Raw genomic sequence first — 26959 nt, forward strand, 5'->3', positions numbered from 1 at the left:
ACACAGTAATGCTGTCCAGTGAGAGTGAGTTTGATAAAATCCTAGATAAAGAATCCAAAAGAATGATTATAAGTATGTTCAAAGAAATGTAACAGGACACAACACATAAAAAGCACACAAGGAGAACACAAGCATGAGATAAGGAAGTCAATATGGAAGTATATAAAAGTAAACTTCATGGGGGAAAAGCAAACTTATTGAAAAAATAAGATGAAATGGAAATGTCAAGTTTAATGAGTCCAATGAAATTCCTGCGGAAAGCCTCACAGAGTGGACTGAGGAAAGAGATGCTGTCATGAAATTCCTGTGGAAAGGCTCACAGAGTGGACTGAGGGAAGAGATGCTGTCATGAAATTCCTGCGGAAAGGCTCACAGAGTGGACTGAGGGAAGAGATGCTGTCATGAAATTCCTGCGGAAAGGCTCACAGAGTGGAATGAGGGAAGAGATGCTGTCATGAAATTCCTGCGGAAAGGCTCACAGAGTGGACTGAGGGAAGAGATGCTGTCACAGACTGAAGACAAAGTAGAAGAAATGGAATGTTCAGACAATTACACAGATAATTACTAAGGTAGAAACAGAACAAGGGATTTGAGGGCACAATAAAAAGATCACATGTAAGAATCACAGGTGGGCTTAACACTCTGAAAGACAAAATACACAAACTTATATTACTATATTCAGCAAAGCTACCTGTAACAATTGAAGATTTAAAAACATATTCCATAATTAATAGAAACTAGAAGAATCCATGGCCACTAAGGAAGTCCTACAAATGATACTTGAAAAACTCTTTCATAGTAAAGGAAAAGATAGACACATCCATGAGGCCACAAGAATTTTGTTAAACACGAGGCTCCATCCACTTGCTGTCTCCAAACATGTAACTCAACATCAAAGACCTCAAGGTAAAAATAAAATAAAAGTGGAAAAGAAATTCTAAGGCCATAGAATAAGAAAGCAAACAAGGGTCACTGTTCATATGTGACAGAATAAAAATTAGTCATAAAGTAAGTTCATGCTGACTAAAGAAACAATCCAGCAAAAGGTTATTTCAATTCTAAATGAATATGCAATGAACACACACAATTTCATAAAACAAACACTGGATGTAAAGACACAGATTAATACCAGCAATTTTAATATTCAATTCTCACCCAACATATGGTTCACCTTATCTATAGAGAAACACGAACTAAGGGGCACCATAGATCAAACAACTGAGCAGACATTTTATAGAATATCTCATGCAAATACTGAGAATAAACACCATAAGCAATATATGAAATTTTCCCTGAAGTAGGTTATATAGCATAACACAAAGTAAGGCCTAATAAATATAGAATCAAGAAACAAAAACAACTAGGTAAAACAACAGCAACAGATAGGAAACCCACAGAAAATACATAAACTCATAAAATTAAACAGCACACTATTTAACTAATGATTCATTATAGAAATCAAGAAGAAAATTAGTCCTATCACTGAATGAAACTGAAAATATAACGTATCAAAACCTAAAATAAACTGAAAATAAAGCTTAGACCTACAGATGCCTGCCTAAAAAAAAAAAAAAAAAAAAAAAAACAGAAAGGGAGAAAATAAAGGTGACCACAGTTGCCAGCACCCGTTGTGGAGCTCCAAGGAGCCTGAGGGACAAATGGAGTTTCCAAAGGGCAACATGGGGGCAGAAAAGGAGTCGAAAGTGTCCTCAGTAGCTCTAAACAGCTAAGAAAAAAAGCCGAGTCTTATGGGATGATGCTTTTAAAGACTGGATCCAAGAAATGAGAAAGAAAAATGGCAGAAGAGAGTCAGACACAGTAAATCCCTTCACTGCTGTGTCTCAGTTAGCAGGTTGTGAGCTCAAAGATCATGCCCAATAAGCCATGGGTTGCCAGCGCCAACAACAGGTATTGAGCATTGTCCTGGAGCTCCCACAGAAACAGGTCAATACTGAATAGGGCTGATACTGCTTCTGCCAGCAAGCCTCTAGCATCAAGTCACTGTACTGTGACCCGTGCTGCTTGTCCTGCTGGGAGACAGAAAGGGCAGGAAAGCTGCCCACATCTTACAAGCACAGCAGTCATGCCAGGTACGCTGTGGTGAGAGCAACACTGAAGACAGGGTAGTGTGCAGGGGCCTGGGGCTCCTGCAGAAACATGTTCTAACTGAATAAGGCTGGTCCTAGGTCCACTGGCTGGTACACAGCATGGAGTCACTGTGGCTGCAGCCCATGCTACTCGCCTTGCTGGGAGACCCTAAGCACAGAGCAGTAGCCTACAAGCACAAAGGTCAAGACCAGAAAGCCTCAGGGCAACAGACATTGAGGGCAGGGGAGTATGTAGCAGCCAGGAGCTCACATAGAACCTTTCCAATGACTTGTTGCAATGAATATTTGCATGTAAAGCTGATTGGGCCACCTGAGGCCATGTTGATGTTCATGTTCTGTGCTACTGTCGAGAGCTATGATGGTGTTCATGGTCTTTATCACTACTAGAGACCATGCTGAGGTCAGTGGCACTTGGTGATACTGGAGACCATGTATAAATCTATAATCCATGCTCTTGCTGATAGTAAAGGCAAGGAATCTACTTTTGCCGTGGTATTGGTGACTGCAGACTCGCAGTTGAGAAATAAGACAGAGAATGCCTAAAGTGACAACCCTTATCCCCACCCTACCCCTCAAAAAAGTAATAGCTTAGTCAGAAAGTCATAAAATAGAACTCTTAAAAATTATGATAAGAATGCTGATGTGTAGCTCTCCACAACTGTTGACTTCTGGTTGGGTTCAAAAGACTCTGTTTTCATTAAGGAGCTGACCACTGAGAATTTGACCATAATCTAGCGAGTACAGGCTATAGGTAATGAACCTACAGTGAATATTATACTAAACAGAGAAAGCCCTGAAAGTATTTCAGCTAAAATTAGGAATATGAAGGGGGTGCTTATTTTCTCTACTATTATTTAATATAGTACTTGAAGATTTAGCTAACGTAGTCTGGAAAGAGAAGTAAATAAAGAAATAAAATTATGAAAGGAATAAATCAAAGTAATCTTACTATGCAGATAATATGATTTGGTATATAAGAAATCTTGAGAACTCACCCAGGAAACTCTTAGAGCTCATAATACTTTTGACAAGTGGTAGGCAGACTCAAAACTAATATACAAAAACCAGTAGACATCTTATATGTCAATGGCAAACATACTAAGAAATAAATCATAAAATCAAAGTCATTTACATTTCTCAAAATAACAAAAAAAAACAAGAAAAAATTGGATTTAAAACTAACCAAGGAAGTAAAAGACCTCTAAAATGAAAGGAGTAAAACACTAAAGAAAAATATTCAAGAAGATACTAGAAGGAAGGAACTTCCACTCTCGTGAAGAAGAATTAATACTGGAGAAATGGTCATCCTATTAAAATAAATCTACAGATTCAATACAATCACCCTTGAAATTCTAATACCAGTCACAAAAATAGAAAAAAAGAATAAATATGAAAATCACATAGAATCATAAAAAAATCACAGACAACCAAAGTAATACCATGTAAAAGGAGAAATTTAGAGTTCTTACCATACCTGATGTCAAGTTATATTCCTAAGCCATAGGTACAAAATCAGTGCATTATTGAACAAAAACAGTCATGATAGAATAAAGGACAACCAGATAAAGGATAAAGACAAAATTCGACAAAGGTATCAGCATTTGATTTTTGCCAGGATGCCAATAAAACATTCAAAATAAATTCAAAGAAACACAGCCTCTTCAACAAATGGTTCTAGAAAAACTGGGTATTCACATATAGAAGAATAAAACTGTGTATCTATTACTTACCTAGTAAATATTACTCTAAACTCACCAAGGATCTTAATGTAAGACCAGAAACTCTCAAACTGTTAAGGAGAGATAAGAAGAAAGTCTTCAAGACCCAAGCTTAGAAAGAACTTTCTGGAAAGAACTCTGATAGCTCAGGAAACAGTGTCAACAGGGTCTCATGGCTCTGCACAGAAAAAAAAATGGAGCTTAAAGAACAGGAAAGAATGCCGCCTGGCTCTTCATTTGATAGAGGACTGATATATACCTACCCTATATAAAGAACTCAAAAGACTAAACAAGAAAATGAACAACCCAATAAATATATGTATTGATGATATGGGCACACCGTTCTTTAAAGATGAAATCTAAGTGATCAACAGACATGAAAAAAATGTTCAACTTTGCTAACCATCAGAGAGGTACATATTGTTACCAAGATGCCATTTTACCACAGTCAGATTGACAGTCATCAAGAAAATGACAACAAGTGCTGGCCAGGTTTAAACACTGTTGGTAGGAATGTAAACTAGTCCATCCACTTTGGAAATCAGCATAGAGGCTATTCAGAAATTTTAAGTATGAGCGCTCAACCTTATACAAACAACGAAAGATAACTGAGGAAAGTTGTGAGCAGAAAGGTGGTCTTCTTCAGGGAAAAGCATACCAATTGGTTGCCCAGTCCCTGTCAGCCCTGAAAGTCTACATACAAGTAACATGAGATGCACTGAACAGGTTGTATTTAGGAATACACAGGTATCTACATACACATGTATGCATGCAGTAAAAATAAAAGAGCCCGTGGATATGAAAGAGAGCAGGGACAGTATATGGGAGAGTTTGGAGGCAGGAAAGAGAAGGGAGAAATGGAATCATGGTCTCTAAAATAAAAAAAAATTAACTATTGCAAAATAATAAAAAGAAGACACATGGAGCCAATTTGCCCTATTTCCAGAGAAACTGCAGTGACCGTTTGTAAAACACAAAGCTGACTTATGTTTAAAATAAATGAAAATTCAATGGAAAAAAATAAAAGAATGGATCAGTCAGTTCGATCTCTTTGGGGTTTATTTGAAGATCTCCAACGTAAAATATCACAGAGCTGTTTGCACATCAATATTTATTGCAAACCGCTCACTGTAGCCAAAGTATGGCCCCAACCTCAGAGGCTGAGCAATGGAGGAGTGGAGAAAATGCAGCATTTAGACAGAGTTGAGGTGTGGAGGCTTTTAGAAGGGGGTCCCAGTGGAAGGCCATCAGTTCATGTGGGCTCCCCCATGAGAGGTGACCCCTGGGCCTTGATTAACCCTGTAGAAAATGGAGTGTGACGAGGGAGTTAAAGATGACTCTAAAGAGAAAACAGACAAGCTGAGGTAAAGATGATGCACAATTTTCCGTCCTTCTGTCTCAACTACAAACTAGTCACCCTGAGAAAATTCTGTATAGATTAACAAATTCCTCCCAGTGTTTTACCAGCAAATCTGCCGAGCAGACCTGAAAATGCTAATGATTCTGATCCCATTCAGCTTGGGCAATCCAGTGTCTAGCTGGGAGGGATGTGCAATTGGGAGCCCTTGTGGTGAAAAGAACTGTGGAGGGCTTTGTATAATATACAACATACACACTTTCCTAAAATGCTAAACTATTGGGAATATACCGAGCCCTCTGTTTTTTTCTAAGGGTCAGGTTGCTGAGGTGTGTCAGCCCCTTTGCCTCGTGTCCTCTTTCATGGGGGATGCTTGGCTGCTGTGAGGAACCAATCAGTGATTGGTCCAGGCCTGTCCATCAGCTACTGTAAGTCAGCCCTCAAAAGAACCTCTTAGATAATTTTTGTGTATTCTGACCTCTGGAAAAATATAAGTATTGATATTAGAGGGAGAGGGGCTAGGGACCAAAGCCAGGGACTCGGCCAGGCAGGGCAAGTCCTCAGCCTGTGAGTTATCCCCCAAACTCCTTATATGAGAATTTTTATCTGGTGTTAGAAAAATAGAAGAAATTGATGTCATTGCTTTTTGGCATCATCAGCTCGGGATTCTACACCCACACAGCCATAAAGTTGCTTCCAAAACACAGCAAGGAGTCTCTTACCTGAAAAAGTAAGTTTCTGCAGTCCCATAATGCCCAGGCGTCAGTTTGAGAGGCGGGTACGTGATAGCCAGAGGCTGCACCATGAACAAGCCCATGGCTAAGGCCACGAAGAGCACCGGCAGTAGCAGGTCTGAGGTGGTGCTTTTCCAGGCTCGTAGCGTGTGCAGTAGCCGCTTCCTCAGGAGTGCCATCGCCTGTCCCAGAAGCAGCTGGAAACCCACCATGGGCTCAGACAGGGCCCATACAGGTGGAGTCCTCACAGGAGAGGCACCTGTAGGGGAGGAAGGATGGACAGGGTGAGCGGAATGCAGATGTATGGGACTCCTTGCTCCTACCTGGTTCTGATGAATTCCCATTTAACCTATAGGGACCCTGGGCCACCTCTCAGGTGTCCTCACACTAAAAGTTAGCTTCTCTATCCAGACAACCACATCTGGGCTTACTGGACGCCTGTTCTGGAGACTATACTATGACTAGAGACACTAAACACAGGGACCAAGGACTCCTGTGCTCACTCTGACGTCACCTCTGAATGGGGGGCAGTGGGAAAGACCTCCTCCAGTGTGCCTGGAAGTTGAATGAAACCTGAAGAATGGTGAATTCTGAGGCATCAAAGACAGAAAGGGGGCAGGAGGTTCTGGGAGTCCAGTCATGCTTACTGAGCTGGGTAAGAAAAACAGGGCTGAAGAGCTGATCTCTCTTTAGCACCCATTCGCCACCCTCCATCTCTCCAATTTTCTTTTACCCTTAATTTGGGGGTTTTCTGGGAACGTTGAAGATTGTGTGCACATGCTGGCAATCAAAAAGAACCATGGCACCTGCTCTTTCTAACGTCGCCAGCCATAGTTCTTCCTGTGCTTTCTGCCTTCACCGGCAGAGAAGACAGCAGTTCTCCATCCTGGCCTCTACTCCAGGGACAGATGCCAAAAGTTCCATGCCCTTATTAATCCTGTCCCTCCATCCTTCCTCTGTGGACAGCCTCCATGACCATATAGTAATTTGAGAGGGCGTCTGGGCTGTGAACCAGTGCCATGCAGGTCATCTATAAGCATCCCTCAATGGTGAGTATCTGCAGGCATTATATCTCCACCGTACACCTACCCCGGAATGGTAGACCTATTAGTCCAGACATGTAACCCAAACAAAGCTGTCAGAGACCAAAGGTGAAGCAAACCCAGGGCAGAGGCTTCAACCTGGTCCTGTGGGAAGGATGAGCTTGCTCAATCACCCCCCAGGAGCAACTTTTCCCAAGGTCTAAGGCTCTCCAGTAAAACAAACCGAGAGCAAAGCATTTTGCAGTAAAAGTAATGACATCAGAGAACAGCTGAAGGAACTGATTGTCCTGTTCACAAGTGCCAGAGTAAAAGGTGGTTTGTAAAAGAACAGCAAATTAGCTCTACGATAAAATAGAACAGGAACCACTTTTGAAAGCTCAATTATTTGCAATGGTGTTAAGATGGGAGCTGGGCATAGCGGTATGACAATGCATATCTGTATTACTTCTTTGTAACTCTAAGGTACTCAGTGATGACCCTGTGTATGGCAGGTATCGGGTACACGATTTCTGTCCAAGAACACATAACGACGGTTGGGATGAACACATAAGAAATAAAGCAGTCCAATGGGGCACGGTGCTGGGATTCAGATAGGAAAACCTTACAGGGTAGAAGGGGAGAGTTTAGAGAGTTTGTAAGCAGAGCGCCAAAGCAGGAGATGCAGATCACCATGGTTTATGACATAAATCATTCTGCTGTAGCAAGACACAGGGTACTCTTGTAGCATGTGGCAGGGCAGGAAGTGAACAGCGGTCAGAAAGGAAGGCTAGAACAGTTCTCTACCCATCTCCCAAGATGCCTCTATCGCCCCCCTGGTTAGACCTGCGCATCAGACTGTTCAGGGAGGCTATAAGAAATAGAAGATAAACATCAGATTTGTCTGGAAACTTTAAAAATGCCAGCATCCTGGCACTATTTCAGAAAGCAGAGTCTCAGACAAATAAATGTGCTCATTCTGACCTCCCTGCTGCTGAGTCCGGCTGTGGTGATATTTAATGCATTGTCAATGGTGGCCCAGATGTGGCTGTCATAAAACACTTACCTCAGCCAATACAGGGACATAAGTGCTATAAAAGGGAACTAAGCGTGATGCTGTCACTTCGGTGATGCTGCAGAATACTTGCAGTGTGCCTACAGTTGGACTAGGACAGCTACACACATGAGCCAACTGGAGATTGAAGTCCTGGGTGGCTTGTTCTGCTTTGCTTCAAAGGGTACTAAAAGGCCCCGGGCAGGTCTTGTGACTTTTCCATCTCTACCATAGCCACACCCCACAAATGGACCTTTCTGTAGCATCTTTTGATATCATATCTGACAACCCATACTTACAAAGTAAGCACCTTCTCATGTGTGTGTACAGAAGGAAAAAATGTTAAGTATTGTTTGTATAGGAGCAAAGAGCATGTCTGCTCAGGAAGTTTTCCCTGGTGATGAAATGAGTGTGGAAGTCGAGATGGAGAAATATGGGGAGATAGGGTGGAGGTTGCCAGTGTCCTCAGTTCTTAGAGAACCTTGGGAGCAACACAATATGGTGGGAGAAATTCAATCTTCACTAACCTATGTGGGAATCCACTGTTACCTACCTTCGTACTGTGTGACTTCTGAAAACCTACATAACCTCTCTGAATGTCATCTCCTCAATTATAAAAGAAAGATTGAAAATAATTTCCCTCCACATAATGAGGGTTATTAGGATATATATGAAACTATCAAAGCAGTACCGTGTTGACTTCCAATTACAGAGAATGTCCATCAGACAGTGTCAGGAAATCTGTGGAAGAAAGGTGTGCCTCCTGTCAGGGAGAATACTCTACCTTTCCATTCAAGTTAATTAGATGTAAATGAGAAAAGTAAGAGGCTAAGATACTTTATAGTTATGAATCAACCGCCATTCAAATATTCATGGCCAAAATTATAAAAGCATTCGTATGAATAATTTAATAGACAAAATTAAAATGCTGGATCAAATTGTTACGAATTGTCTTGTTTGACTTATGAGTACAATTATATACAAGGACTCCAGTTACATCTACAATTATGTACTCCCAATTTACTCAGACCATCAAACTGCTTATGGAACATGTCCAAAGACGTTTTTTTTTTTTTTTGAACAGTGATGAGATGACTGTAACTCTTCAAATGTTAGCACCTGGTAGAGCCCTGAGCTGAAAATGGGGACTTCATGTCTGATGCTCACATCACCTACAACCCTGACATTCCGGAAGACTTAGGATGGATGTGTTACCAGTATGATGCTTTCATGTTAATAAAAGTGAGTGCTCAAAACAAAATACTCATAACACATTTGATTACGCTGTTCATGAAAAATTAGAAATAATAAGCTGATCTGTACTGTAAAGGGAGACTAATTTTGGCTCCTCAACTCATCTAAGTGACACAGATTGTAAATAATGTCAGCCTCTAACATTACTGAGTGTTCAAGGAAAGGGTCCGATAGCTCATTCCTGGTGAGAGAACAGATCTCGAAAACCACTGATGTGAGATAAACATAGGTCTTCTTGAATTTTCTCATTTCCAGTTCTAGAGCTGTATTGATTCACACCTGGAAACCCATCAAGTGTGTGAAGTCAGGTGACTTGTTAGACCTTACACAAATCAGTGGCAGGAAACTGGAAACAACTTAGTGTATAACACATAGGGACTAATTGACAAGTCACAGTGTAGATGGAGTGCCTCTTATTGTAAATGTTTGGGACTGGCAAGAAGCCTTTGAGGTTTCAGATGTTCTTCAGTTTGGGGATATGGATTTATGTAAAATGAGAATGGGCCCCCAAGTCCAAATACCAAACACATTCACACTTCACATTATTCTCATCTGCATCACCAGAAGATATTCCACATGATCCTTTCAGTATGTTTTGGTTCTGTCTGAGACTCCCATATGAGACCAAGTGGAGAAATTTCCACTTGTGACCTCTGGTCGGTACTGTTGTGGGATAACACTCTTGTACACTGTAATTAGTTTAATAAAACATCGATTGGCCAGTAGCCAGGCAGGAAGTATAGGCAGAATGACAAGACTGAGAGAATTCTGGGAAAATGTAAGGCAGAGACACTCACTAGCCTGATGTAGAGAAATCAAGATGAGAATGCCTTCCTGAGAAAAGGTACCAAGCCATGTGGCTAAATATAGACCAGAATTATAAATTAATTCAGTTGTAAGATATAACTAGTAATAAGCCTGAGCTGACTGGCCAAACAGTTAATAATTAACATAAGTCTCTGTGTGTTTCTTTGGGACTGAATGCCTGGATGACCAGGCAGGACGGAAACTTCCATCTACACAGTACTTACAGAGTTCAGACTTTAGAGCAGTATGGATTTGGATCAGGAGACTTAACATGTACAACAATGGAACACATTACATACTAAATACTTAGTGTACAGAAGATATTTCTTCAAGTCTATAAATGAATAAAGCAATAGAAATGGAATTGCATCATGTTTTGAAAGAAAATGTTTACACAGAGACCCAGAAGAGAGTTCCATTAAAAGGGTGGAAGGGGATGCAACCCTGCAGCATCAACAGTGTGCATGGCCCATAGCAGCACACATTACCCAAGACAAGAAGTATCAAGACTTGTGCTTACAGAAAAATTCATTTAACATGAAATGTCATAAAATATCCCATGTGGAATAAATGAAATCCATTAAGTATACCAATACTAAACAAGAAAAACTAAAATTTTAGTGTAGTTACTTTCAGTGAAAAGTTGTCTTTTAACAAATAATTATGTATTCTATATACTACTTGATGAAATAGAGGTTTTTAACTTACATGCAAGCTACGATTTATATGTCAAGACGGTGGCTACTTGCATTTTCTTCTTCACAATTTTCTTGATTATTTCAAAACTGAATATTCATCTTATCACCCATAATCATTTTCTTAAAATGATATACATGTTCAGGAAGTGAAGTACAGTTCCATGAGACATAAACAAGATAATTCTCTGTTTATTTAATTGCAGCACATCAACTTGAGACAGATATTTAGGATCTCATAGTAAAAGCTGGATGTGGGGGCTAATGCCTATGATCCAGGACACTGAAAGCTGAGTGAGAAGGATCATTAGTTTGAGGTCATTGAGAAAGACTTTGTCTCAAACCCCACTTGTGGTTTACAAACCTGGACTTCCTGTGGGCTTTGAACTAATCAGAAGGTCTAGGTAAGTAGTTCAGTGGTAGAGTACTTTTCCAGAATATGAAAATCCATCAGTTCAATTCTCAGCACCCCCAGAAAACCTCATGCCAGTCAGTGTTTCATATAGTTATAATTGAATCTGGTAGAGATGATACTATGAAATAAATTAAATTGAGAAATAAAATATAGTCTTTATTCCTGTTGTATTCTGTTGTAGGACTTTGATTTAAGTACGTAAATAAAGTTCTCAAGGGACTTGGAGTCAAATACACAAACAGAAGAGCACAACAGAGCACAGGCTCGCGGGCACCTTCTCCACAGAGGCAGTCAGTGTCAGGGCTGTTGGCTGACAGTTTCGGAAGGGTGAAAAGACTAGGAATACTGTTCCATAAACTGAAGGAATCTTGTGACAGAGATAGAATTGGAACTAATCTGCTGAGGGAGGTGTGAGTGTTATTCTCTACTGCAAACCGAGCATGACCCTGGATTCCCACATCATAGACATGAAAAGGCATAAGTGACTAGATGCTCACCCACCAACCCAGTGCGATGAATCTAGTGAGCCTCAGGGGAACCTCAATCAGATGTATGTGTCTTTGAGGAATATGTTTTAATAAAATAACTAGATGTCCTTAGGATGGCTTTGAATTCCGTAAATGTCCCATAGAAGTCCATGACCTAGCCAGCTGTCAGCATGCCTGACTTTCAGTGTGGCTCATCTGAACTCTCTGCAAATTGGTGGCAGGTATTGTTCCCTCAGTTTCTTAATTTATAAAACAAAAGCCTAGATTAGCTAGTTTTCAGCCTTTGTTCTGCTTTAAAAAATACTTTTAATAGTGTGACAGTTGCCCAAATCACGACTAAATTGTCTTATATTCACTACTTATGTTTTCCCGAGAACTAAAACAACCAAACCAAGGGTCTTCTTCTTAGGGAAGAATAGAGGAAAAGAGGACAAACAGGAATCCAAAAACAGAATGGAAATAAAAACAAAAAAGGGGACAGTATTTTGTGGCCCTTACATAGCTACTAATTCATCATAAGTCTCCAATACAACTATTTCATAAATATTAATATAACTTTGGTTAATTACATTTTCAACACCTATTGATGATGTTTAATTCTTTGAAAGAGGATCTAAGCAGAGACTGCATTATCTAAATCATTTAATGGGTGATTTCACAATGTGGTCTTATCAAACTTTATGAAACTTTATCTGCTTATCTGTCTAGTTACCATATTGCTTTTATAATGCTATTTTTCTTAAAATGTCAGAAATTGGATCACTAGGTAAGTTAGCTATTTTCTCTATGTCATGTCACTGGTCTCCAGCGGCCATTTCGCAAAGGAACTCTTTGGAAACTACACTTGTCATAATAGCCCAAGTGTGGGAAGTGTTGGATCAGGATTTCACCATGAAGCAAAGTCATAACTTATGCAAACCACACTTTTTATTCATTTAAAAGCTTCTAAATTCCCTCTGAGAAAACCTGCCTTGAACAGACAACAACTCATCCTTCACAAGACCAAAAATGCAGTTCTACAACCTGGTGGTCACAGAAACGCTGAAGGCCCCAACTTCGCTGCAACACATCAAAGATGGATCCTCTACTGCACAATGGCCCCACTTCTGGTTCCCAAGCCTGGGCTCCCTGTGTGGTTTGAACTAATTGTTAGGGAAATGGTGTTATGCGCCTTTTGCAGTATGCCAGTCATGGTTTCCATGTGGCTGTGTTGCAAACCCCGATTCTGATCATGCACAGAAAGCAGTGTATACTGTAGATATATACAGGCATCCCACTTCTTGTCCTCCAGCTTTGCCTTTCTCACATCAGTGCCTTAAGTAAAAAAAAAAAAAAAAAAAAAAAAAAAAAAAAAAAAAAAAAATCTGCTAATACAAATAGGACCTTTTGAGGAAGCATCTGAGACACACTGAGAGTCAATAAACATCACTAGAAAGAAAAGAAAACCTCTCTGCTACTAAATTCTCTCTTCAGTCTGAGCTCTATGCTTATCCCCTTGCTTTTCCCATCATAACCAAGTGTGTTTGTCTGCATGGGCACTAAGGTCCTTGTAACTGGAAAGAGGTGACTGAGTTTATCTTATTCTCAGCTTTCAGCACTCCAGTAAGATATCAAACTCTAAAGAATGAGTGGACAAATGGACAGTCATCAAAGGAGGATTCAGGATCCTTATCCATAGAGCCAAGGCTCCCTTTCTCCTAGACTCATTATTCTCTCACCTAGATAGTGTAACACCACCTGTGTACCTCTTCCAGGCCCTTTAACCTCTTTATTCTTTCTTTGCACTGGCAATCTTGCTTACTGGGTCCATTCACAGCATATCACACTGTGACTGTTTGAGCCTTTCATGTGAGCAATGTGCTCTAAGTAGCAGGGCGCAAGATTACTCAAGGGCCATTGTGTCGAGATGTGTCAAGGCTTGCCTACACAAATTTCATCTAAGTGTTAAAGATAGGCATTTTGAATTCAGGTTAGAACAGTGGAGAGTCTTGGGGACTTGAGTGAGGAGGAGGATAAAAAACACATCAATAGATGCCTTCAAGTCATTGACTAGTGCACCATTTCAAGGCAATTCCCTAAGTGAGATTTTTAAAAAGCTAAGTATTTAACAAAGCAACATCATGCTTTTTGCACGATGGTCTAAAGAGATAAACACAACTGCTTACAACATCCCTTGGCACTTCTGTTTACTAGGGAAGAGGTGACATTTAAGAAACTATGGAGAAGATGGAAAAAGGTACAAAAACTTCGAGACCTCTATTTCTCTCACACCCCAACTTGTATGCACTACATGTGGGAAAAACTATGAAATTTAAATTCACGTACAAATATATTCAAATTATTACATAAATTACTGCTGAGCTGTGCACATATGCACTGAAACATCAATTAATTTCATGTTTAGACTTGGGATCTCATTTCTGTGACTCCTCTTTATGTATATGGAAATATTCTAAGATCTGAAATACTTCCATTCCCAAGTACTGCTCAAGATGCCAGGTCATGGTGCCCTACTCACTTTGGTTCCAGTGAGGAAGTGAAAGTTCGAGAAGAATTGATAAAACCCTTTTGGACAGGTTCATCGCAGCTTCCTGTAGAGAGAAAGATGCCAGGAAAGGTGGCCCCAGGCTACTCTCATCCTGAATTATCCAAGATGCCCCGCCATTACTTTGAGGCAATGGTTACACTTAAGATGAGCGAAGCACACCCTTGTCACATATTTCACACAAAGATGATATTCCAACTCAGAAAATGAAGATTGGAACTATTCATCACCAGCCCCGGGAGCTTTTTATGGCAGCTCTGATCTGCATGGTGACAAGAAATACAGCTTCACACTCTTCCTACTTCCCACTGCCCCTGATAGAAGTCGTTGCTTCCTGGCACCTGCCACCACCGATTATCCTGCCCAAGTCTATTTCAATTCCATTTTATTTTGGCAGCCTCTTTACTGCAGAGCACCCTGCTGTTAGCTCTCTGCTGGTTTTAACTAACATGGAAAACAAACCTTCTTTGGCATGTATAATTGGCAGCAGCAATGCCCCCCACCCCACCTTGCGTGCAGGGATTGAGAGTTTTGAAGTTCAAGGAAACGTGGACAAAGAAAAAAAGACAGCCCTGTGGATTTAACACCATGGTGAAGCTTGAGAGACACACATAGAATTTGGAGCAGTTCTTTGAAGAGGCAGTAGATTACAGCAGACTTTCCTGGGACAGGCTGTGCAAACAGGATTGTCTTAAAAAGCAAAGGAGAGGTTGCAGACCCTTCAAATTAATCACTGCCAAAATTGCTTTCCATCCGTAGAAGCGGTAGCAATTAGGAAGGAAATAGAGAGGATTACATCTTGGGAGAAAAAAAATAAGAGGGATTTTATGTAAAATGCTACTGACAAGCCATTGAGCTCAAAATTTAAATGTGATCTCAGATCTCAATGAGGGGATGAGGCTCCACGAAAATGGCAGTAAAAAAGGAAGAAAAGAGAAAAGCCACGGCAGTGAACACCTTGTATAGAAAAGACAGCCGTTCGCCCCAGCTTCACTTAGCATTAGCTTTGTGAACTTTCACATCAACTTGAGGCTTAAAGAGCACTAGAGAGCTATTCATGATACTGACCACAGGCCACTGAAATCAGAGGTGACAGGGGTGACGGTTAGCACAATGCCACAAGGTGTGGTGGTACACACATCTCTAACCTTAGCACTCAGTCAGGGTGATAGAGAGTTTAAGGCCAACCTAGACTGCACAGTGAACAGAGTTGGGGGGCAGCTAAAGGAGGAGAAGAGGAGGAAGAGGAGGAGGGGGTAAGCTGGAGGGAAGGTAACTACCCAGAGTCAAATTCTGTGAAAGACGCATGGAAGAATATTCTATTCTAACAAGCACCCAGGTGATTTTTCAACCTTCATTTAAAACTGTATTTTGGAAGACAGTAGCCATAGTGATGGCACATCTGTGGGGTTGACATCATGCATTCTGAAATCCTAATGTGAACAAGATAAGGCCATGTGGTCACAGCTTCCTGCACCTACCTATTCAAATAACACATCTGGTTCTAATTCCCTCCCTCATGCCTCGCCATCTCATTCAAAGGCAAGTTAATCAAAAAGAATGCATTCCACAGCGCATACAGTACTGGGAACACAACAGCAAATGAGAAGGTTCCAGGCCCTTCAGTCTCACAGTTGCAATTTTTGAATGGGCAGTAGTGACATAAATACAGTCTGCTACCATGCTGTGAGAGTCGGAGAGGACCATAGATCTTCTAAAAAAGTTTTCTGGCGAGTCTAGCGAGCAGGAGGTGTATCTTCTTAGGAGTGCATGGGCAGAATTTGAGCCCGAGTAGATAAAAGTTACCAGTTGCTTTAATCAAGAATAATTAGATCAAACAATTTAAAGGAAGCCTGACTGTGGATGAAGGACTGCTCCAGTCAGGATCTAGGGAAAACTGGACATGGAGAGTGAAAGAATAGTAAGTTCATGACCAGCTCAGACATTCTTGTTTGCCCACTGGCTGGCTTCAGAGATAGTATACTCCCATACCATGAAAGAAGGGAGAAAACAATGTAAGGGCAGACAGTGTAAGTTTGGACATTCACTGGCGTGGGTACCTTGGAGATGTGTAGATGGAACTATGTAGTGGTGTCCAGAGAAGTATTCTGAGCAGCAGTGGTACAGGAGTGAAGTGGCCAAAGCTAAGCCAGTGGCCTGTGGGAAAGTTGTCAAGAGGGGAAAGTGGGTATTTAGGAATGGCTGAGATAGAGCTGGATAGAAAAATCCTGATGAAGAAAGCAAGCTGAGGAGGAATGATGTTCAGAGGGAAATTAAAATATAAGATCTTAGAGTACAAAGAAATGTCACTATTGCCATGAAAGGCCAGGTGCTGCCCTAGGAAGCTGGTGATGTGGGGCACCAGTGAATGTAGAGCAAACCTTCCCAGTATGATGATGGGAAATAACAGAGACCTCAGCAGACACATGCAGGAGATGAGCTTGCCTAGGTACATTAGGCAGCTTGGGTTCGGATAGCAAAGTGGACAGCTCAAGGCACAGATATTTACTGTCTGTTCTAGAGGCAGGAAAGACAAGGTAATGCCCACAGGGCTGATGTTTTATGAGACCTCTCTCCTTATCTTGTAGATAGTATTTTGTCCCAGTGTCTTTGCCCTCTGTTTTTATTAAATTCCATTTGCATCTTTTTGCACATTTTGGCTTGATCATCTCATGCGTGATACCAGTTACACTGGGTGAGCATCTGCCTGTTTGACTTCATTTAGTTATAACTATAATCAACTGTGTTCAGCATCTTGTATCCAGAACCAGGACTGGACATGGACATATGAATTGTGATGCAATTTAGCTGAGCTCACAATAGCATCACACTGTTGGAAAACGACACACACTAGAACCAGAATTTGTTGTTTCAAAAAGAGCATGAAGAGTTCTGAAGGTGTGGTGTGTGAACCAAAAGCACCTCCTGGAAGCTTGTTACAAAGACATAATATGGACAGCTCCCAGGCCCACTGACATAATGTGTATGGTTCAGCCTAGTCACCTGAGCTTAACCAACAGCAGATCATCATTTTGAAATGAGGCCACTGTTTTTTTTTTTCCTGAAAGCCAACTAGAAAATGCATATATACATGTATTTCTATGATGTATTATATATTATTAATGGATGCATTATATGGTCATTTGGATATTGTATTATGTGTGTAATATCATAATAAACCTTAGTTTAGTAGGCCTAGGACAAGCAATTTCATAGAAAGCAAAATGATGCGAAGACCCCATGGCAGGTGCTATGACTGGAAAGAAAATTTTGGTGTTAGAAGCACAGAGGTCTCGTGCAAGTCAGATAACCACTCCCAACTCAAGTTTGCCTGCAAATTAGCAATGAGGATCAAATGAGAAACCACAAGCACCTGGACGGTCCCTACAATCAAGTCTAATGTGCTCATGTGGTTTAAAAAATGATAAATCCTTTTGCCAATGAGAAGTGACTTCTACCCCACTGTGTAGAGCCAGTAACACTGTGAAGTTCCAGACACCCAGACATCCATCTTCAAAACCCATTTCGGTCGAGCTGCTGGGTCCCTATGATTTAAGGGCATATATTTTATATTTTATTTCACCAGTATCAATCTTTCTGAGTAGTGTGTTACTTGGGAGCTGGCCCTTGGATGATATACAGCTTCTGAAGAAGGAAGGGGCTCACATAGACAGGTGGAGCCTGCAGCAGTGGTCAACAATGAGCCCATCTGAGCACCCGTACAAGAGAAGGCCCTTGCCTAACAATTATTCTAGGAAGTGAATTTCTCTAGTCTAGCTCATACCAGGGATGATGAGATGAACTAAATCAGTATATTTATGGGATTGTAGTGCCAGTCTCTCTAGCATCTCGATTTAACATTCTTCTAAAGTTGTACCTACTGAGCAACATTAATTTGAATCCTACTGAGCTTTATGTATGTAAGGATTTTATTGACTACAATAAAAGCTGGCAAATGTAGGTGATCTCAAACCAAATTTGATTTAATGTGCCTTGAAGTCATTTCCTAATTAGCAATGAAAGACTTAAATACAGTTTTAAATTATATTCTGTCCAAAACTTTGTAATTTAAATAATGAAACTGTGTTTCGATAACATATTAATACTACTATTGGAAGCATTTCTGGTTCCTGGACACTGTGCCTTTAAATTCAGACGCCATTTTTCACACAACATGTGGCATTAGCTCTTATCACACATTTCATTTCCAATACATTTACACAGATTTTCCCCAATATTCCCCACATTAGGAACATATAATTATTATTAATGAAAGGATGTGTTACCACAAGTGAAATATATATATATATATGGGATGCATTTGTATTGTGTGTTTTCTTGATAACAGTGTCTACAAGGGCCTCTTATCATCTTAGTATTTACTTCTATAATATATATATACTCCTCTTGGTTAACAGATTAAAATGCATAAAATACATGTAAATGGAAAAATATTACTGCAAAAAATAAATATAGATAAGTCATTAATGACCAAAAAGGTGACTACAAAGTCCTAAGATACATAAAATAAGAACCAAAATGCTAAATAAGCATCTGTATTGAAATTATATTAAATATGAATGGATTGGTACATATACTTAAAGACACAGGATAACAGCATGATTAAAAGACAGGCTTCAGCTATATGCTGCCTAGACAGCACACAGTTTGGACTTACAGGAACACATAGACAAATAGTGAAAGGATGGAAACATGTACTTGGTGCCAATAGTAAACAAAAGAAAATAATGATGACTATATTCATATCAGACCCCAAAGACTGAAAATAAGACAGTTAAAAGAGAAAAGGGACATTGTATTGAAATGTTTGTACTAAGAATTTAATCATAGTGGATGTAGCAGTTACAAACACATAAGAACCAAACATCAGATCCCTTAAGCATATAAAGCAATCACTTAGAGAAACAAAGAGAATATAAACAGCTCTATAGTAACAGAAATGTCAATATCCCACCTTCAGTAATTGACAAAAATACCCTTGTCAGACCAGTAATATCAAGAAGAACTGAAGTTAAAGGCAAATGGACATAAACTATGGAACAGACATGACTGGCATAAATAGGTGACTCCAATCAATACATCAGAGTATACATGAATTATAGTCATAAAACTATGAAGAATTCTTATAAGTCAATAAACTTATTTATTAAGCTTGAAACCACTTGAAAATTATTTGAGAAAGGAGTAGCAGACTAAACAACCCTATGATTATGAAAAAAAGACCTATAGAAACCCACTACTTGTAAGATAATTTAAAAGGATAATTTTTAAAAGGAACGGGGCAGTTTGAATGGCATTACTACATGGATGGGAAATGCTAGTCCCAACAGACCTGGGCTATCTAATGATGGAAATAGCAGTGCCAAAACTGGATACCCTCTTCAAGTTACTATTCAAGAAAGGCCCTAGAATCCCTGCAAAAGAGCACGGTCTGTTGCTATTGTGTTTGGTTGTCCAGAATACCTAGATGATAAAATCTTATTGCTGATGATAACTCTTTGGTTGCAGGGCATGGTGAAATCAAGCTGGAATAAACTGAAAAATCCTCCTTTCTGACTATTATATTGCCAGAAGGTGCTATGCAGTTATGGGTGGAGAAAAGGTAGTAACAGTTTTACCCAGCACTGGGCCTTGCACACTACAATACTGACCTCAAGGAAGATGTGTCTGTTAGTGCAGTAGTGACATTGCCATTATAAGCGTAATCAATCAATATTCTAGAATAGCTGCGGAGTGAGCCCTACAATCTCACATCTAGTTAAAGAGATTTTGGCAAGTAATGGTTGCTGGAGGAAGGGGAGTCAGTGTACTTTGGGGATGTGGCCAATATTAAGTTGCCAATATTCGTGCATTACCTCATACCCATAAGTATAAGGTCCCTACAAATCTGACTCAGTGGGTTTTTTTCTTAACTTGTAGAGGACATGTGGTCGGGATGTGCGGGGGAACATAGCCGAGTGGGAGGAAGAATGCAGGGTGGATATGACCAAGATGCATTGTATACTTGTGTGAAATTATCAAAGAATAAATCAAATAGTAATGCAATTAATTGCAACAGTTATTTCTTCAAAGATTTATTGAAGAGCCAATAAGCACATGAAGAAATGCCCAGCATTACCAGTCAGTGTGTTAGTGAGGACTGGGGGAATTGGAAACTTCAAGTCATTGGCAAGAATGGGAGGTATAGACAGATAACAGTCTTTCCCAATTCCTTAAGCACGTGGTCCAGCAATTCTATTGATAGGAATCTACTGACTGATAGGTATATACTCACCAAACCTAGGTTCAGGCACATATTCTAATGCAAAAAATAAATAAATGGAAACAACCGAAGAAAGTTTTCATCAATGATGAGTGGGCAGGAGAATTTGGCATGTGCAAAGCAATGGGGCTTTAAATGGCAAGTGAAGGAAAACGTGTTTGTAGAAACTGATCACAAGGACTTGGCGTATCAGTCATCCACAGACAATGTTCACAACAGGCTAATCCAGAGAGTTAAGCTGTGTGCATCGAGTTTCTTAAGGCTAGAGGAATGGGAAGCCTACAGAGTGATGGATAAATGACATAATTTTCTGTTTGAAGTATTAATGATCAACACAATCCAAGATAGAGTATAGTCATGGATGCACTTGAATAAAAAAAAATAAATCGTGTATTTTAAATGGGTACAATGTGGGTAATAAAAACCATATCTCAATAATATTGTTATAAACAGCAGAGACATTTGACATAACTTTTAGGAAAATGTAATTTAAGACCATAGTTAGAAGCCAAGTAAACATCAATTTTGACAACCAGTTTATGTGTCTTATCCCTGATAATAGCAAGAGGAGGAGAGGAAACGAGGTATTTGCAACATTCACACAATGCTGCGGAGAACATGCTGGTAAACATTGCATCACATTTCATTCTAGCAATTTATCCATGGTAGGGGGCATCTGTCTCTAAAGTCTGAAGTTTCTGAAGAAGAGATGCTACCCTCCATCTCTCCAGAGACAGGCACTATGTATATTGGTGAATTGTTGCTAACATGTGACAGGAAGTGGCCTGGATCAGAACCACAATCTCTCCAGTGGAAACCAAGCCTTGATTCTGTCCAACTGCTGACACCTGCCCAAGGAAGTCTTCATGGAAAGGTTGGGACACGGGCTTATGAACACAAGGTTCAATTTTGGTGCTCTTTTAAGCCACGTAAACCCATTATTAGTAGCATATACATAAACATGCCACAGACTTATGAAGTGTTGGTCTGTGTACGATGAAGTCAAACTGAAATGAACCAGGATCATTATGCTAATTGTACATCCTGAGACATTTGTGATAAGCAAGTCATTCAGGAAAGATAATCTTGTCCCTTCACAAGCCAGTATATAAATCTAAGCTCTCCAACTCTGATGTAAATCTTCTCAGGCCCCCTGACCACCCACTTCTGCCCCTCACCAGGCTCTTGCTAGTCTGCCTTTTTAAAACAGATGTCATATGAGGTTGGTTTGATAGCCTTTGGCCTGGAATAGAAATACAAAAGGCTATACTACTTACCATGTTGAGGAGAAGGTCCAACAGGTATCTCATTCGGAGGGTCTAACTTGGTTTCTGGAGTGATGTGAGACTTTTTGTTGGTATCTTGCAAAAGCATCAAAAACACCTTTTGAAAATTAAGAGAGGAGATGCTCATATTTTACATTTCTTCACAAATTCACATATTTCCACTTATTTTGCCTCAGTCACCCATTAGGTCATAACACACACATCAAACCCATCCTGTTTCATTGATCATTTCCTCAATTAGTGTAACTCTAAAACAGCATGGGACTCTCTAATTGATACGCCTACCGTAGGACACAAATCTAACTGAAATGAGACTGGAAACCCACAGCAGTTAAACAGGTGAGCAAGGCTGGTCAAATCCACCACATGACCAGATCGGGGAAGGGCAGGAAAGGGCAGCTGTGCTCAAGTCAACTTGAGTTTGTGACTCAGTATGCCAGCATCTTTGAAACCTGAAACTTAGGAGTCACACATTTAAATATTGTGGTTTATTCATAGTGGTTGCCAATGCATCTATAAAAAAACCACCCACTGAATGTGTGTGCTCCCCCAGGGGTTATGATAGGCTGCATCACTAAGGCAGTTAAGTTTTTTTGTTGTTGTTGCTGTTGCTATTTATTTATTTATTTATTTATTTATTAAAGATTTCTGTCTCTTCCCCGCCACCGCCTCCCATTTCCCTCCCCCTCCCCCAATCAAGTCCCCATTGCTTGTCATCCCAAAGAGCAATCAGGGGTTCCTGCCCTGTGGGAACTCAAGAACAATGGCAGTTAAGTTTTGACTTATTGGTGCACTACTTAGTTAGAACTGGACTAAGTCTAAGCTTGTGTTTAAACCCTGAGATGAGTCTCAATTCAACAAAAATATAATGAAGGGGCATGAGCATGAGTCAAGACAATGGGACTGTGGTGGGCTAGGGACAATGAAGTCTCTGACTGTATTTGAAGACCAGGGGGACATTTACGGGTCTCCAACATATACCGAGAGGGATGCTTTAGCCACACACAAAAAGATACTCAGCCATGTAGGAGTGCAGTTCTATGGGAGAGGGCACAGGCTCTGATGCTGGCAATGCTGGGTCAACTCTGTGACCACGGGGACAGGGTTCACAGCCCAGGCTACAAGGATGCCTCATCTGTGAAACCAGAGTATATCACTTCAGCTCATGTTTGGTAGACACTGGCTGCAGAGGCTTTATGCAAACCCTAGAGTATTATTCACACCGTCACTCCACTGAGCAAAAAAGTGACAAAGTGACGTAGAATCAAGGGTGTGTGTGTGTGTGTGTGTATGTGTGTGGAGAGAGAGAGAGAGAGAGAGAGAGAGAGAGAGAGAGAGAGAGATTAGGCATTGAGATTTTGGAGGACTGAGGAAGTCAGATAGAGAGGGACAGGAAGAGAGTAGGAGGGGCGGAGGAGATTTCTGGGGCTCTTGGACCAGAAAAACATGGAGAATAGCGTCAGCCAATCATTTTTCCACTGCTCCTTGGACTGACCAGGTTTTATCTCACTTTCTGACTCCCAAGCTTGTATTAACACCAGAACAATTTGGGTAAATGCTATATCGGAGGCATACTGTGTCTATGCTATCATTATATCTGTAGCCAAAATTCACTGGTAAGAGGCACAGTGCACCTTGGTGATGTCAGTATACACATTTCCAACCCCCCCCCCCCCGCACACACCTGTCACAGACACATGCACGGAGGTCCAGGTCCCTGGCCTGGCCCCACTTCTATGGTCTTACTCTCACTGCCTGCCCAGCATCTAGTTCACACTCAGCCTGTCCACTCTCTTCCTGAACTTCTGTAAGCAGCATCCTGAGTCTGGTTCCTTTAAATAAGCAAAGAGCTGTCAATTTGTTGAAGCGTTCCGGCCTGACCCCTTCCACAGGAGACAGACAACACATGGAGAGGGCCCCAGAGATAGAAGCAGAGAGCGAGTGAACCCACAGGGAGATGTATATACTCTCCCTTCATGTGGTTAATTAGTTGGGACAGAATCCTACTGAGTAAAAGCTGTATCCTCAACACTGGTCAAGGTCAGAAGGTTTCATCAGATCTCAGGTAGCTCCCTCACTGGAAAGGCACCGCCTTTGCCGATTCTCAGCAAGATCTCCAGGAAAAGCTGCAGCACTCACCCCACTCCAAATAAACACAATGCTGACAAGAGAAGGACACAGGGCATGCATGCCAATCAGGAAGCCCTGGGCATATCACTTCATCCCCGTGGTTTGGTTTCTTGATGGGCTAAACGGCAATAACAAGGCACATGTTACAGGACCACTGGAAGCAGTCATACATTTTAAGAGAGACTGATGGGAGCCACCCTTGGCATGTAACAAGCTCACTGTGTCTTGTCTGGACTCGCCAGAGGACACCCCCACATGATATGCTTCATCATGTAATCCTCAAATCAATCCAATACGATCAGGACTGCTATCCAGGGTAGATGAAGGTTTGGAGGATTAACACAGGAATTACTCACCCAGCAAAGCCACACAGAGTGAAACTAGAGACAAGGGTGTGAGCTGAGAATTACTCAGTGAAAGAGACCTTGTGTTGGACTTTTATTCTAAAAGAAAATGTTGCTTGATGGTCACATGTCATTATATCATAAAGCATATTTTACTACAGTAGGTGCATGTTGCCATCTTCACGCCTCCTTTTCAAACTCCCCATCTTGTCCTACCCTTATAAAAAGCCTATGTAGATGGATATGTCGGCAAATGCCATGCTTGTGTGCAAGCGTGTCATACCTACATATTGGAGAAAGAAGCAGAATAAGGACATGGGACAGGACTCTCAAAGGGCAGTGGGACATGGCATCAGAACAATTAGCACACTGCCCTTGTCTGTGTGCAGGGTGCGGAGTGTTTCTTCTGCTCTTGGCCTGTGAGAGGCAAAGAGCAAAGCCAAGACCATAAGGATGTGACGACTGCCATCTAGTGTTGGCTCTCCTTAGCTGCAGGCACACTGACCAGGGATTTCAGGGACTAAAATGTTAAAGGAGCCCAAGGGACAGAACAAAGGGTCACATTTTCAAAAACAACTTGAAAATGAATGCTGTAGGCAAAGGTCTGGGCTCCTGGTGTGGACATGCCTTTGTAGTTGGCTCTGTAAGACCCGTGCTAAATGGAAGCAGTCAGTCTGCTGTTGCAAGCCTCCCTTTTGGAGCAGTCTCAGGGAACCCAAACATCCAGAACAGGATAGAAAAGGTCAAGCTTTAATGAAACAAAATATATGAAAAGGTTTCCAACATGCCACTAGGTTCAGGAACTATAAGTCTCCATTTTCATGTTTAAAGTCTTCCTTATCATTTGACATATATTTTCTACAAAAGATAATCAATTTTGCTTCATCTGTCCCTTTATGAAAAGACACAAACTACTGTAAAAAAATTCTCATTATGAAAAGCCTTATGTTACAAACACCCTATAAAAAGAAGGGATCAGCCCCCGAATAGGATATCACCTGATAGAGCTGAGCATCTATTATCCCATGTATATTTTCTAATCTAAGAAGTCCTTTGCTTGGAGTGGCATCATATGCATGTATCACGTCTCCTTCTTTTGATGTTTTTTTCTAGCACTTGCAGATGAAAGGAGACCAGAGGGCTCAAATGGGCTGAATAGTGCCCGTACTTCTCTATCTTTACACAAAAGCCTTAGATGCTCATTTCCAACATCATCTACTAGTTCATATCTTACTGGGACCACACCAGGCATCTCAGTCAACCAGATCTTCACAACTCCTCACACTCCTCTGACTTTTATTCAAGCAAAATGAATGCATGTGGAATATACACTGGTAAGGTTAAAACTCAGACACTAGCTAGCAAGGAAAAAATGAGCAAAAAGCAATATAGCTTTAAATGCGATGCTCAAGGGTTTTTCTATTCATGTGTGTGTGTGTGTGTGTGTGCGTGCGCGTGCGTGCACACGTGTGTGTAGATTCTTCATTTGGGAACTTATGTCACCTTTATTAAGAGAAGCTTCAGGGTATAAGCCCGTTACCATGGCCCGGTGTCATCTGAGCCCTGATAGTGATATCAATCCTTTGGGCTGGAGGGCAGTGGTTCAGCCACTGCATGATCCGTTTAAAGGGTACTGGCAAATAGTGTCCGACCCCAGGCACAATCCACTCTCAAACTGTCAGTGTGATGGACTATACCGCAAACATGGTCAGCACACCCTGCCTTTGGCTCAGGCGCTGGAGAAACTGATGAGACTGATCCAGCCTCTCATAACAACAGAGTCGGGCTGAGTGGTCACCTTGGCAGAAATGGAATTGCCAAGCTTCAGCTAAAATACAGCATGGCCTGTGTTTTGTTTTTTAGTTTATCCTAAATGATATAATTTTGTCTTTCTTTTTGTCTTTAACAAACAAAGGATAGCACTGTATAAAGAGCGCAGATAATAAGACACCAGAGTAACTAGGAATTGGCCCAAATTTTGCTCTGAGCAAAGCCAGCCTCTACTGTACCACACAGTAAGCTGCACATGACAGCACTCTGTCACCCACCCCACAGGAGCACCGCTGCCTGGGATGACTGTCACATCACAGCTAACACAGAACCACAATCCAGGAAGCACATACTTCCTGGTATGTCCTGCAAGCTCCTTTTTCTGGCTGCTGCTATATCATGGAGTCAGTGTTTCCCAGCAGAGCATTCTGTAACCCTCTAACACCCTCTATCATCTTACAGCAGGCTCACCCAGAAAATACAGGTGCACCTTCTCATCCACACAGGGGACATTTACCGGGTCCAGAAATTAGGACATGAACATTTGGGGGCTCATTGTTCATCCTATCACATCATCAGAACATCTCTGAAAGAAGAATGTAGACTGGCTACATCCTTAGACACCCTGGAGACAGTAAAAGACAGAGGACAGAATAGAACACGCCATCACCCAGCACACTCAAGTGTTAACTCCTGAGCGTGGGCAATTTAAGGCCTTTCTCTGCTTGTCCGTTCAGGGCAGGGGCTGTGATAAGTTAGATAAGGCACAAAAAAAAAAAAAACCCTAACAATAGGTCAGACTTAGGACTTATGGCACCCCGAAATGACTCTTTATAAACAGAAAAGGTCAAACATGGACCCTGGGGCTCCAATACGATAGACTGAAACCACAATGTTTAAAACACAGCCAACAGTCAGGAGTGCTTGACTTTTGGAGTGTTTGAAATCAAGA

The 26959-nt window shown here is 41.0% G+C and overlaps 1 protein-coding gene across 2 annotated transcripts in view; it reads right to left on the minus strand.

Annotated features, from left to right (window-relative positions):
• Nucleotides 1–26959, minus strand: part of Abca13 (ATP binding cassette subfamily A member 13) — a 398914-nt gene that overhangs the window by 154424 nt on the left and 217531 nt on the right. For both annotated transcript variants that reach the window (XM_041669712.1, XM_041669711.1), the window contains 2 exons: nucleotides 21755–21860; nucleotides 5906–6176 (listed from right to left, as the gene is read on the minus strand). In XM_041669712.1, coding sequence (XP_041525646.1) covers nucleotides 5906–6176; nucleotides 21755–21860 — 377 coding nt within the window. The remainder of the gene's footprint in view (nucleotides 1–5905; nucleotides 6177–21754; nucleotides 21861–26959) is intronic.

The sequence above is a fragment of the Microtus oregoni genome, unplaced genomic scaffold, assembly GCF_018167655.1.
Source record: "Microtus oregoni isolate MIOR12 unplaced genomic scaffold, Mior012 000019F_ref0000042, whole genome shotgun sequence".
In the NCBI taxonomy this organism is placed as follows: domain Eukaryota; kingdom Metazoa; phylum Chordata; class Mammalia; order Rodentia; family Cricetidae; genus Microtus; species Microtus oregoni.